Genomic DNA, 13,446 nt, shown 5'->3' on the forward strand with positions numbered 1-13,446 from the left:
TTCTTATGGTTTGATCTCCTGTATTGGTTCCTTTTCAATGACTGACCTTCCTATTCTCCTTCCCTAGAGATCTCTTCCTCATTAGCTCTCCCTTCCTTCAGCTTTAGGACCACCTCTTAAGAGATCTTTCCTGATTTCTTCAGTTGTTAATGTCTTTGTAATTTGTTTTGTGTGTGTGTGTGTGTGTGTGTGTGTGTTTGTGTGTGTGTGTGTTTGTGTGTGTGTGTGTATGTGTGTGTGTGTGTGTGTTTCTAACACACAAACCCAACTTATATTGCATTTGCTTATCTGTGTACACTTTGTAAACCTGTAGACTATAAACTCCTTTAAAAATAAATATTTTATTCTATTTGTCTTCGTAGCACAATCTACTCTCCCTGTAATTCACACTTCTCCCATTTATTTTTTTTTTAATTTAAAACATTTTTTTTTTTTGTAAGGCAATGGGTTTAAAGTGGCTTGCCCAAGGCCACACAGCTAGGTAATTATTAAGTGTCTGAGGCCAGATTTGAACTCAGGTACTTCTGACTACAGGGCCGTTGCTCTATCCACTGCGCCACCTAGCTGCCCCTCATTTCTTTTATCATACTATTTTTCAATTTAATTAAAGCTATTTCTCTACTTAACTCTCTTTGTGTGGTAAATCTTCCTTCTTTTGACCAGTTTAGTTGAAAGTGAGATTCAAATGTCAGCCATTCCTTCTGCACCTTCCTCCTTTTTACAAGCACCACTTTCAAGTAACTTGCAGATAACTTCTTCTGCAGGATCTCACAATCAGTATATTTTTATTTAATGATTATTCAGTATTAGGCACCATGCCAAATTCTATGGTGAATGTAAAAAAAAAGTTATGGTCTTTGCCTTTCAAGTAACTGTTAGTTTAGTTAGTTTTTGCAAAAAGTTAGTCTAGTAAAGTGTTTGTTTTTGTGTCAGTTTGTATCTCTAATACACACAAGTAACCAATGGTATCTGATGTATTAAATTAATAGCCTAGACAACATGATTTAGTAGAACTTAATTAGGTTGGATAAACAAGAATCTGTGATCTTGTCCTTATTGCTACTAGTGCATTATGGAATCCTGAACTTAAGTGAATCTCATCTATTAATATAAAATGAAGGTTGGATTGTATCTTTGATTTCCAGCTAGTGTGAAACAGCTTCTCTCAAAATGCTGTCAGTATTCTTGAGGGCTTCAGGAGAGAACCCTTACTATAATAATAGCTGGCCTTTAGTGCTTGAAGATTTGCAAAGTACTTTCTGGGTGTTTTCATTCGAGGCTTATGACCTCATTTAATGTTTGTCCTTCACTTTAGAAGACCATGATATCAGGAGAGGTGATGCCATGACAAGCCTGTGAATTGGATTTGAGTGAGGGATGCTGTGCTAAGTCACCAGTCTCACTTTTTCCTCCAGAGTCATTTGGATCCAGTGGCCAGATAGGAATAAAGACAACTGGAGATGGCCCTGGATGGGAGACAATCAGGGTTAAGTGATTTGCCCAAGGCCATGCAACTGGTAAGAGTGAAGTTTCTGAGGTTGAATTTGAACTCCCGTGTTCCCGACTCCAAGGCCAATGCTCTTATCTACTGTACCACTGCTCTGATCTCATTGAAACCTGTACTCACTCTGGCCCCCAAAAAGGAGAAGGGTATTTGAAGCAGGAATGGTTATGTAAGCAAACTTAAATCCATGCACCAGGGATTCTTTAAGCTCCTCTTATTTCCAGAGCATAGTGGCAATAAAGTGTTTGGTGTTAGTTAGACCTCAGTGAGACTTCCTACAAGACCCAACAGTCTTCCTTTTTTGTAGGGTATGTGTGAAGCACCAGGATAACATTGCTTTTATGTTAAGAAAGCTCTGTCTTACTATGAGGAAATTACATGTATGCAGATAAGTCCAATGATTCAAAAAAGATCTGGACAAATGACATCAGGAAATTTTAAATAGGAGTTCATAGTAAATATTTATTGAGTGCTATATGCCAGGAACTTGATTCACAAAGAAAGGTAAAAGACAGTCCCTGTTCTGAATGGTCTCACAGTCTAAGGGAGAAGACAACAGAGAAATAACTATGAACAAACTGCCTAAATAGAGGATTAATTGGAAATAATTAGTGGAGGAAAGGTTTCTTATACAAAGATGGCTCTTAGTTGGGACCTGAAGGAAGTTAGAAGCTGGGATGAGGAGAGGGCAGCAGTTTGGATGGGTGGGGGCAGACAGCCTGGGTCACTGCCTGAATCAGTGAGGGGTTAAGTTTTGTTGGAGGAATAACCAGGAGGCGATGTCACTGATCCTTGTTTATGGGGCTGGGGGAGGAATGGGAGGAAGATAGCTAAGATATAAGAGGATTTTGCTTGAACTCCAAACATGATTTTGTATCTGATCCTGGGGATGTGAGTGTGCAGGGTGGGAGAGGAAGGTGACAGGGGCAGACATGTGGTTGAAGCCAATAGTTGAACCATTTAGAGAGACCTAGAAGTTATCACCAGTTATAGACCAGTCTGTTCTTCGCTCTGTCAGTGTTCTAAGAACAGGGGTCAGGTAGCAGCTAGGTGGCACAATGGATAGAACACTGGATCTGGAGTCAGGAGGCACTGAGTTTAAATCCAACCCAAGACACTTAATAATTTCCTAGCTATTTGGCCTTGGGCAAGTTACTTAACCCCATTGCCTACCAAAAAGCAAAAAAAAAAAAAAAAAAATGGAGGTCAGCTACCAAAAGGTGCAGGCTTCATCTGCTTATGTGAATGTGATCCAGCTGAAGACCACATTTGTTTGAGCAATTTGTCCATTCTAAGGGTTGGGGCATAAATGAAAGCATAATAATCCCTCCTTCAAGGATCTCCTCATCTAATGGGAGAAGATGGAATGCAAAGGGCTATATACAAACAAGACAGATACAGGATGATTTGGAGATATCTTTATTTGATTCTATTTGATTCTGTCAGATCATCTGGAAAAGCAGTATTTTGTTTTCTTTAAGCTTATGCTTATTACCTCAATTTCTTTTTCTTATATTCATGGCATAAAAGTAGGGATATCTTCTCATCTTATTAGAAATGTCTCTAATTTTCCATATTCCATATAATGCTAGCTCTGGATTTAGACTGATGCTATTTAATTCATTAAGAAAGATTCATTTTTACTTTTTTCTTTTTAAACTGTTTTAATAGAAAGTTATATTTTACTAAAAGCCTTTTGCACCCATCAATATAATTCTGTGGGCTTTCTTTTATTAATATATTCTATTATGTTTCTACAGTTGTCCTAATATTGAGCCAACCCTGCGATCTTGGTGTTAATCCACCTTGGTCATGATGTATAATCTTTTTGACATGTTGTTATAGTCTCTTTGCTATTATTTTGTTTAAAAGTTTTCATCAATGCTTAGGAAGGAATTTTTCTGGAATTTTCTTTTTCTGTTTTGTCTTTCCCTGATTTAGGTTCCAAGAACATATATTAGTATCATAGAAGGAATTAATAGACTCCTTTTCCTATTTTTGCACAGTTTATTTATTATTAGAATTAACATGGGGCAGCTAGGTGGAGCAGTGGATAGAGCACTGGCCCTGGAGTCAGGAGTACCTGAGTTCGAATCTGGTCTCAGACACTTAATAATTACCTAGCTGTGTGGCCTTGGGCAAGCTACTTAACCCCATTGCCTTGCAAAAACAAACAAACAAACAAAACCTAAAAACATATTTAATTTAATAAGAATTAATGTTCTTTGAATGTTCGATAGAATGTTAATTTGTAAGTCCATCTTGCCCTAGAGATTTTTCCCTTGACAGCTAATTTGTGGCATTTTCAATTTCTTTTTTTTTAATATCAGGTTAATTAAATTCTTTTTCTTTCTTTTAATCAGGATATTTTATATTTTAAAAATATTAATCTATTTTCATTACTATTTTCATTTAAGTTGTTAGTTTTATTATATAATTTTAGCATAGTTTCTTTTATTTCTCATTTTGGTGAATTCTAATTTTTCATTTTTGGTAAATGCAATTTTTGGTTTGTCTCTTCATTTTAAAAATCAGACTAGCTAATGACTTAATTTTTTTCATTTGCTAGTTTTAGTTATCAATTCAATAATTTTGTTTTCATTTTTGTAAATCAAATTTTTTTGATTTTCATTATTCTTATTTTGGTACTTAGAAGATTTTCTTTTTTTTTCAGTTCTTTTTAAATTTAGATGCTTAATCCATTGATTTGTTATTTCTTTTGTTGATTAAAGTGCTCTAAGTTTTTTTTTCCTCTCTCGAGGACTACTTTATTTCTATTTGGAAACATTTCGGTACATTTTTTCAGGTTTTTTAAATTAAATTTTCTATTGTTTCAATAATTCTTTAATTCAATTTAATTCAATAATTCCTCAATTCTTTAATGCTAATATAAATAATAGTTTAATCCAATGGTGCAGCAACTCAACCAATTCTTTTTTTAAAATTTTTTTAATTTAAAGCAATAGGGTTAAATGACTTGCCCAAGGTCACACAGCTAGGTAATTATTAAGTGTCTGAGAGCTGATTTGAACTTAAGTCCTCCTGACTCCAGGGCTGGTGCTCTGTCCACTGCACCACCTAGCTGCCCCAACTAATTCTTTTTTTTTCCCCAAAAATAGTTGAATTCTTTATTAACACATATACATTTATTTGTCTTCTGGCAAGAAGCAGTAGGTTAGACAACACTTGCCACAATAATGCCTGTCAAAATGGCTAGCCATAAAGACTCCAGCACCACATTCATCAGAGGGCATTCCCGTCGAAGGTGGCTAATCTTGCCATTCTCATCAACCTTATAGTACTTCAGAACAGCAAGTTTAATCTTCTTTCTCTTATGTTTGTTCTTTTTGGGAGTGGTGTAAGACTTCTTCTTTCTCTTCTTGGCACCACCCCGAAGCCTCAGAACAAGATGAAGGGTAGACTCCTTCTGAATGTTGTAGTCAGACAAAGTCCGTCCATCTTCCAATTGTTTGCCAGCAAAAATCAATCTTTGTTGATCGGGGGAATACCTTCCTTATCTTGTATCTTGGCCTTGACATTTTCTGTGGTATCAGACGGTTCGACCTCGAGGGTGATGGTCTTCCCCGTCAGCATCTTCACGAAAATCTGCATCGCGCTGCTGGGTCCACCTGCTGATGGCGGATCCGAAAGAGAGCAACTAATTCTTTAAGACTAAATAATTTAACCTCCAGTTAATTTTTTTTTTGCAAGGCATTGGGTTTAAATGACTTGCCCAAGGTCACCATAGCTATATAAGTATTAAGTGTCTGAGGTGAGATTTGATCTCAGGTCCTCCTGACTGCAGAGCTGAAACTCTGCAGAGCCATCTAGCTGCCCCTCAGTTAATTTTTAATTCTTTCTTTAGAGGATTTTTATTTAATGTGACTTTTATTGCATTATGATTGGTAAAGAGTGTTTAATATTGATGCTTTGGTACATTTGTTTTTAAGACCTAATGTGTGGTTAATTTTTGTGAAGGTACCACACCTTGCTGAGCAAAATATGCATCTTCATTTTTATTCCATTGAATGTTCTTCAGAGATATATCATATATATATTGCTCTTCTAAAATTTTCTTCAGTTCCTTACCTACTTAATTATCGTGTGGTTTAAATTTGTCTAAGTCTAGAAGACATACATTGAAATCCCCAATAGCTGTAGCATTGCTGTTTATTTCTCTATATAAATTGTTTAATCTTTCTTTTGAAAGTATATATATATACTTAAGTGTGGTTATTAATTCATTATCTATGCTGGCTTTAAACATGATATAGTTCATATTTTTTAAAAAAATCAAATCTGTTATTGTTACTTTGTTTGGAATCATGATGCTTCCCCTGCTTTTTTTAAGTTTACTTAAATCATAGATTTTACATCAGTTTCCAATTATACTTTTCTGTGAATCTCAGTTTTAAGTTAATTCATTCATTCATTCATTCATTCATTCATTCATTTATTTATTTAGCAAGGCTAGGGGGTTAAGTGGCTTGCCCAATGCCACACAGCTAGGTAATTAAGTATCTGAGACTGGATTTGAACTCAGGTACTCCTGACTCCAGGGCCAGTGCTCTATCCACTGTGCCACCTAGCCACCCCCTTAAGTGTATTTTTTTTAAAACAATATATTGTTGTATCATTTTTACCATCTGCTACCATTTTGTTAGGAGGGTTCATGCCATTGACACTCAAAATTGTTAAATTTGTTTTTCCCCCTTATTGACTTTACCTGCCACTGTTTTCTTTTACCAAGAAGAATGTATTGAGACAAGAGTATGTTCACAAGAAATGATTTGTACTTGATGCAGTTTGCTTCTACTCTCCTGCCCCTTTACTCTTTTCCTCTGCTCAGATCCAATCACAATTTTTTACACTTTCTTTTTACTTTTAAAACTGCCTACCTTCAAAGATGGGAGTTTGTTTTATTTATTGCTAATCCCTCTCCAGTCTCTTCCAGTTCCCTCCTTTTACCTTGCTGAGCTAAGTATATTTCTATACTAAACCCTTGATTTGTATCTGTGTATATGGATATGTTCTATTTTCCTTTGCCAGGTTCAGTTGAAGTCGAGATTCAGGTGATGCTTGATTCCTCAAATCTCTCTGCATTTTTTATATGGTATTCTTGTACAGTCAGATTTTGAGATAGTTCATTTCTTGCCCTTTTCTTTCCTAGTGTATACTCCCCCCCACTTTCCTCTGTTAAGATAATGAAAACATAAAAATAAATAATTTTTTAAAATATTAGAAAATATAACAAAACTACTCTTAGACCTCTGTATATTTAACTCCTTGCCTGACTCTTTTTTCTGCATGTGTGGTTTTTTTATTGGAAAGGCAATAGAGTTAAGTAACTTGCCCAAGGTCACGCAGCTAGGTAATTATTAAGTGTCTGAGGCTGTATTTGAATTCAGGTCTTCCTGGCCCCAGGGGTGGTGCTCTATCCACTACACCACCTAGCTGCCCTGCCTTGTCTGACTCTTGAAGACATTAGGGTTTTGAAGAGACTTTTGTTTTTCTCCTCATTAGCAAGCAAACACTTCATCTTTGTACTATAATTCTTTACTGTTTCTCAAATATATTTTATATTTATTTTTATATTTTTCTTGACTTCTTTGCATTTCAGAGTTCCTACTTAATTCTATTTTAATCAAGAATGCTAGAATGCTTGGAATGCTTGGAAATCTTTTTTTTTCCACTAAAAGTCTGTTTTTTCCTCTGTAGGATTATACTTTTTAATTTTATTTAATCAAAATTGTCCATTTTTACCTTATAATTGATTCTCTTTATCTTTTGTTTTGTCAGAAATTTTTCCTCTAATCCAAAGATTCAAAAGGTAGTTAGTTTCTTTTTTATTCTTTTAATGTGTTTATGAAATCACCTTTATGCTTAAATCATTATTCATTTGGAGTTTATCTTGATATATGATGAGAGATGTTGGTTTATTCCTATGTTCTTCCAAATTGTTTCCAGTTTTCTAGAAAATTTTTGTCCAATTGTGACTTATCCCCAACTCTGGGATCTTTGGTTTTTATCAAACACTATCTTACCATGTTCTTTTGCTTCTGTCTAACTTACTCTGTTCTACTGACTGATCTCTCATTTTTAAATCAGTACCAAATTATTTTTGATGATTATTGATTTATAGTAGAGTTAGAGATCTAGACCCCCCCTTTCTTCCTACCTTTTTTTCTTTATTCCCTTGAAATTCTTGACCTTTTATTTCTTTAAATGACAATTTTTTTGTTTTTAATAGCTTTAAAAAGTAATCCTTTGGGAGTTTGATTGATATGACACTGAATAGGTAAATTAATTTAGATAGGATTGCATTTTTATTATATTGTCTTGGCTTACCCATAAGCAATGAATATTTCCTCTATTTATCTTTTCTCTATCTTTTTATTCCCATGGACTGCCACCCTTCTAAGTGTTACTGACTTTAGGGATATGATTATAACATTTGTTAACTTTTAAGATTGGAGATTGAGGAGGAACACATTTTCACATACAAATACATAATTTTTATAACATATAACTTAATTTTCTAGAAGCTTATGTTTTAAACCAATGATTATAATGATCACTTGAAGGAAATAGTTCTAAAATGCTTTGTAGCATTACATGTTATCCTAAGCAGAATCTGTCAGACACAATTAAACTTTTTCTAATCATTGTAAACATCTATTGCATCCATCAGTGTTCTCAAAGCCTGTTGAGGCATATGAAGTGGGTTCCTCCTGTGGGAGATTAAAAAAAAATTCTGTACTTGTATTTTGAGTATAGTTTGCTAAAGAATAAATGTATTAATAAAATCTTGTGATTTTAATCTGTGATTGTGGAGGAAATTTAGAGAGAATAGAAAGTAAAGAAATCTATTCTGCCTTTAAACTTTCTTACACAAAGCATTTTCACTTTATAATATATGATTTTTCCAAAGACAAAATTCTGCAATAAAATAAAATATAGTTACAAAACTCAAGTCAAATTTCAGTTCACAGTTTTGATTCAGAAATATAGTTAGCAAATTGTTGATACAACCTGGAAATCTTTTCCTAAGCAATTCAGTACACTCAAGGAATGAGCTAAGTTAGTACAAGCTATTCTTGTTCCAAGTACAGTTATTACCTTACTCCATTTTCTGGTGTAATATATATAGAGTTCCTTCTTAAACTTTGCTCATGTCCTCTCAGATAATGGTTAGACCTTTGGTCAGAGATCTAGGAAAAAAGACCTCAGTATAGGACATTATTTTGGAATTCAGAATTAAACACTGGTAAAGTTTCTCATTCAGGTTGAACCAAACACCTCAGTCTATTGTCCTAAATTTGTTTTGTAATATATAACCTAAAGTGGGAAGATGAAGTTGATAGGTTCTATGGGCTGGGTTTTGGGTTTTTTTTTTTTGTGGTTTTAAAGGTTTTCCCTCCCTCCTTTCCTTTCTTTTTTATTGTCAAACTATGCATTGCCTCCTGCTATCTCTTCCTCCTAATTTATTATATGTGGGGAAATTAGATAACCAAATGTTTTTATAGAAATTAGATATAAGTGGGAGCTGCCCTAGAAGTAAAATCTTGACTTTTTGCTATTGCTTTGCTTTAGACACAGACTCTGTCTTTGTCTAGGTTCTTGGTTCTGATCTCAATTATTAATGATACTGGAAGTTTGTTTTTTTTTATAAATGGGGTGTTTTACAGGTGTGAGATGTTGTATAAGTATACTCTTTCCTTTGAGTTAAGTAACTCATCTATCTCTTTCTTTAGGTTGGGATGTTGCATCAGCAAATGGAAGAGCTTAATAAAACCAAGCAAGAAATGGCTGTAGAGTACAAACAAGAATTAAAGAAACTTCAAGAAGAGGTGAGTAAAATTTTCATTAATTTGCTTTGTGGATTTAGTGGATTTATTTCATTTCTTATTTACTTGTGGAAACTTTTTAAAGTAATCTAATTCTCTTAACAAAGTTCTGTTTTCTATGTAAGACTAAAAGCCTTTATCCTTCACCTCCTCAGTTATTCAATACTTCCTAGAGGGAAGAAAATAAATTTTAATTTTCTGGGTAGATTTATTAGGTCTTAACAGAAATTTAAAGGTTTTTTTTTAATTCCTTGTATTCCTTTAATTAAAAAACTTTGCATTTATAGCATACTGTCAATACCTTTTAACAGTAGCATTAAGTATTTGATCTGCTTTTGATACAATTGCCTGTGTATGTTGGCATATTTAGTATGTACTAGTACAACTTTTTAAAAATTTTATTTTATTTTTATTTAATTTATTTATTTTGAATTTTACAATTTTTCCCCCTAATCTTGCTTCCTCCCCCCACCCCCCATAGAAAGCAGTCTGTTAGTCTTTGCATTGTTTCCATGGTATACATTGATCTAAGTTGAATTCGGTAAGAGAGAAATCATATCCTTAAAGAAAAAAAAAAGTATAAGAGATAGCAAAATTACATAAGAAGATAAAAGCTTTTTTAAAAATTAAAGGTAGTAGTCTTTGGTCTTTGTTCAAACTCCACAAATTTTTCCCTGGATACAGATGGCATTCTCCATCATAGATACCCCAAAACTGTGCCTGATTGTTGCACTGAAGGAATGAGCAAGTCCATTAAGGTTGATCATCACCTCCATGTTGCTGTTAGGGTGTACACTGTTCTTCTGGTTCTGTTCATCTCACTCAGCATCAGTTCATGCAAATCCTTCCAGGCTTCCTTGAATTCTCATCCTGGTTTCTAATAGAACGAGAGTATTCCATAACGTACTTATACCACAGTTTGTTCAGCCAATTCCCAGTTGATGGATATTCACTTAATTTCCAATTCTTTGCCACCACAAATAGGGCTGCTATGAATATTTTTGTACAGGTGATGTTTTTACCCTTTTTCATGATCTCTCCAGTCCACTAGTATAACTTTAAAATTCTTAGACCTTGTTCAAAATGAATGATGAAATTGACTGTCTTCACAGCTAACCAAACTAAAGAAAGGCTATGAAAAGCTTCAGAAAAAGCAGATAAAGGAATCCAGAGGTAGCACCAAAAATCACAAGGAGGACGCAACTGAATTGGAGAGGTTAAATGGAAAAATAGAGGTATGATGATTTTGTTCATGATAATTATCAGTCTTCATACAGGAAAATAATTTGTGAAGAGGATCCTACAGGAGGGAAAATTTAGAATGAGCAATGGTACAAAATGTTACCTTTTGGGTCAGGGGAATAAGTCCCAATTTATTAGAATGAAATCAATAATTAATATTACAAAGTATTGTTTTTGTCTTTGAAGGCTTTTGTGGAAGAGGACCTGTTTTCACATTTCCTTTATTTTATTTTTAAAAAGTTTAATTTTAGAAAAAAATATTTTTAACATAGATCTCATGACCACTGAGATGGCCAAATAATCTCTTTTAAACATTTTTATTTTTAAATTTCCTAAAGCCCTGAGATCATTTTTGGGGGTAGAATTGCCTGTAGGGAGAGAAAGACAGTAGTTTGAACTTTTTCATTTAATCAGCTTTCATGTGAACTTCAGGTTGCTCTCTAGTTTCCAAGTCTCTTCCCACTGTGATGACAGTTCTTACTAGAAATTATAATTCAGACAAGTGGGAGAAAGGAACTTTTTTACATAAGGCACTAGACTGGGATTCTTCTTTCTCTTGGACAGATTATCACTGCTCTGAGGAAGAGAAAAATCTGGAATCTGCCCTCCCATTCTATTTGACTGTTGTTTAGCTTGGCAGCAGTGTGGTGTAAAGTGGGAAGAACAGATAGATTTGAGCCTAGAGGACCTGAGTTTGAGCCTTGTCATCTTGTCTCCTGAGTCTCTTTTCTTATCTCTAAAGTCGAAATGACAGCAATTATACAATCCAATTTATACAAGTGTTGTGAGGGTCAAATGAGAATTTTTGGGAAGCACTGTTTAAGTAAAGAAAATGTTATATATATATATATATATACATATATATATATATATACACACATGTAAGCTACTATATTATTATTATTATTATTATTATTATTATTATTATTATTATTATTATTATTACTGTGACTTGGAACTTTCATTGTAAAAATAAGGAACATGGACTCAGTGATCTTTTTTTGGGTGGGGGAGAACAGTTTATTTTCCTGTTATCTCTTTTTTATTGTTGTTGTTGCAAGGCAATGGGATTAAGTGACTTGTTCAAGGTCACATAGCTAAGTAAGTATTATGTATCTGAGACCGGATTTGAACTCAAGTCCTCCTGACTCCAGGTCCAGTGCTATATCCACTGCATCACCTAACTTCCCCTTCCTATTACCTCTTTTAAGTATTTTAGAAGGAATTGGCAATTGACAAATTTCAATGTTAGTTCCCAACTCATATTTAACAGAAGAGGTATTAACCTGCTTCTATTGTACATAATATGTGTTCTTTTACATCATCAATGAAAGAGATGCAAAGCAGGATTTGAGCATAAAACAGTCAATGAATTAATGAGTGATCTTTCAAGGACTGTTTCAGTGTAAAATTTTAAGTCTAAAATTTTGAAGCTCAAAAATATTCTTGCACTGTTTTGCCAGTGGAAGCTTACTTTGGTTCACCTGCTCTTTGTTCTCTACTAGTTGACAATAACATGAAGGGCAAATTAAGATGTCTTTCAGTATTGTTGAGATTTGGTAACTCCCTTCCTCATCTTTATTATAGTTACTTAAAAATTCTAGTTGTAGAGCTTCTGGAAACCATCCCTCACAGTTCCTAAGGAACTTCTCACTGCTACCTGGAATTTTTGATCTACTTCTTCTTTACCTTCCTAATATCTGTAAGCTAGTTTTGTAGAAACTTGATCCATAGAGTAAATTGAGTCTCTAGACTTGGGGAATCTTGAAGAAAGTTTAGGGAGGTTGTAAGCCATTTGACTATTAGGTGAGTTTGTTTTGTTTTTAATTTTTAATTTTTTTTCCCATTGATATTTATTTTATTTTTCCTATTAACATATTATGAAAGTTTTTCAACATTCATCCACATGCATATGCATATTTTTAAGTTACATAATTCCCTTCCTTCTCACTCCCCTCTCCTCAGAGGTGAACAGTCTGGTGAATATTGTACATTTACATATTAATGTTTGCAGATTTGGGGCATCTAGGTGGTACAATGGATAGAGCACTGGCCCTGGAGTCAAGAGGACTGGGTTCAAATTTGCCCTCAGACACCTAGCTGCCCATTGCCTTAAATAAAAATAAAATTAAAAATAAAAAAGTTTACAGATTAGTAATTTTCTGTATGAGAAATTAGGATTAAGGGAAAAGAAAGAAATTCGTGAGATAGGAAAGAAAAACATAAGAGAGAATATAGTATTCATTCAGATTTTATAGAGTTTTTTGTTTTGTTTTGTTTTTCTTCCTCTGGATGTCTATAGCTGGTCTCCTAGGATTATTCTAGCTCTCTGAACTGCTGAGAGGAGCTGCATATATCAAGGTTGATCAACTCACAATTTTGTCCTTAATGTGTAGAATGTTCTCTTGGTTCTGCTCCCTTCGCTCAGCATCAGTTCCAGTAATTCATCCTATGCTTCTCTAGAGTCCAATCATTCATGATTTCTTATAGACCAAAAGGATTCCATATCATTCATATACCATAACTTACATTCCCCAATTGATGGGGAATTCTTTGCCACTACAAAAAAGAACTGCTGTGAATGTTTTGGAACGTGTGGGACTTTTTTCCCATTTTTTAAAACTTTTTTTTTAATTAAAGGTTTTATTTATTTTTGAGTGTTACAATTTTTCCCCCAATTTTACTTCTCTCCCCCCACCCCCACACAGAAAGCAATTTGTTAGTCTTTACATTGTTGCCATGTTGTACAATGATCCAAATTGAGTGTGATGAGAGAGAAATCATATCCTTAAAGAAGAAACAAAGTATAAGTGATAACAAGATCAGACAATAAGAGAGCAGGTTTGGTTTTTT

At 34.0% G+C, this 13,446-nt stretch overlaps 1 protein-coding gene and 1 pseudogene across 10 annotated transcripts in view; one reads left to right on the top strand and one right to left on the bottom strand.

The window, feature by feature from the left end:
* Window positions 1-13,446, top strand: part of CEP63 (centrosomal protein 63) — a 76,906-nt gene that overhangs the window by 36,422 nt on the left and 27,038 nt on the right. For all 10 annotated transcript variants that reach the window (XM_074214815.1, XM_074214818.1, XM_074214814.1 and 7 more), the window contains 2 exons: window positions 9,259-9,354; window positions 10,464-10,586. In XM_074214815.1, the coding sequence (XP_074070916.1) occupies window positions 9,259-9,354; window positions 10,464-10,586 (219 nt within the window). The remainder of the gene's footprint in view (window positions 1-9,258; window positions 9,355-10,463; window positions 10,587-13,446) is intronic.
* LOC141521595 (ubiquitin-ribosomal protein eS31 fusion protein-like) lies at window positions 4,651-5,153 on the bottom strand (annotated as a pseudogene).

The sequence above is a fragment of the Macrotis lagotis genome, chromosome 1, assembly GCF_037893015.1.
Source record: "Macrotis lagotis isolate mMagLag1 chromosome 1, bilby.v1.9.chrom.fasta, whole genome shotgun sequence".
Taxonomy (NCBI): domain Eukaryota; kingdom Metazoa; phylum Chordata; class Mammalia; order Peramelemorphia; family Peramelidae; genus Macrotis; species Macrotis lagotis.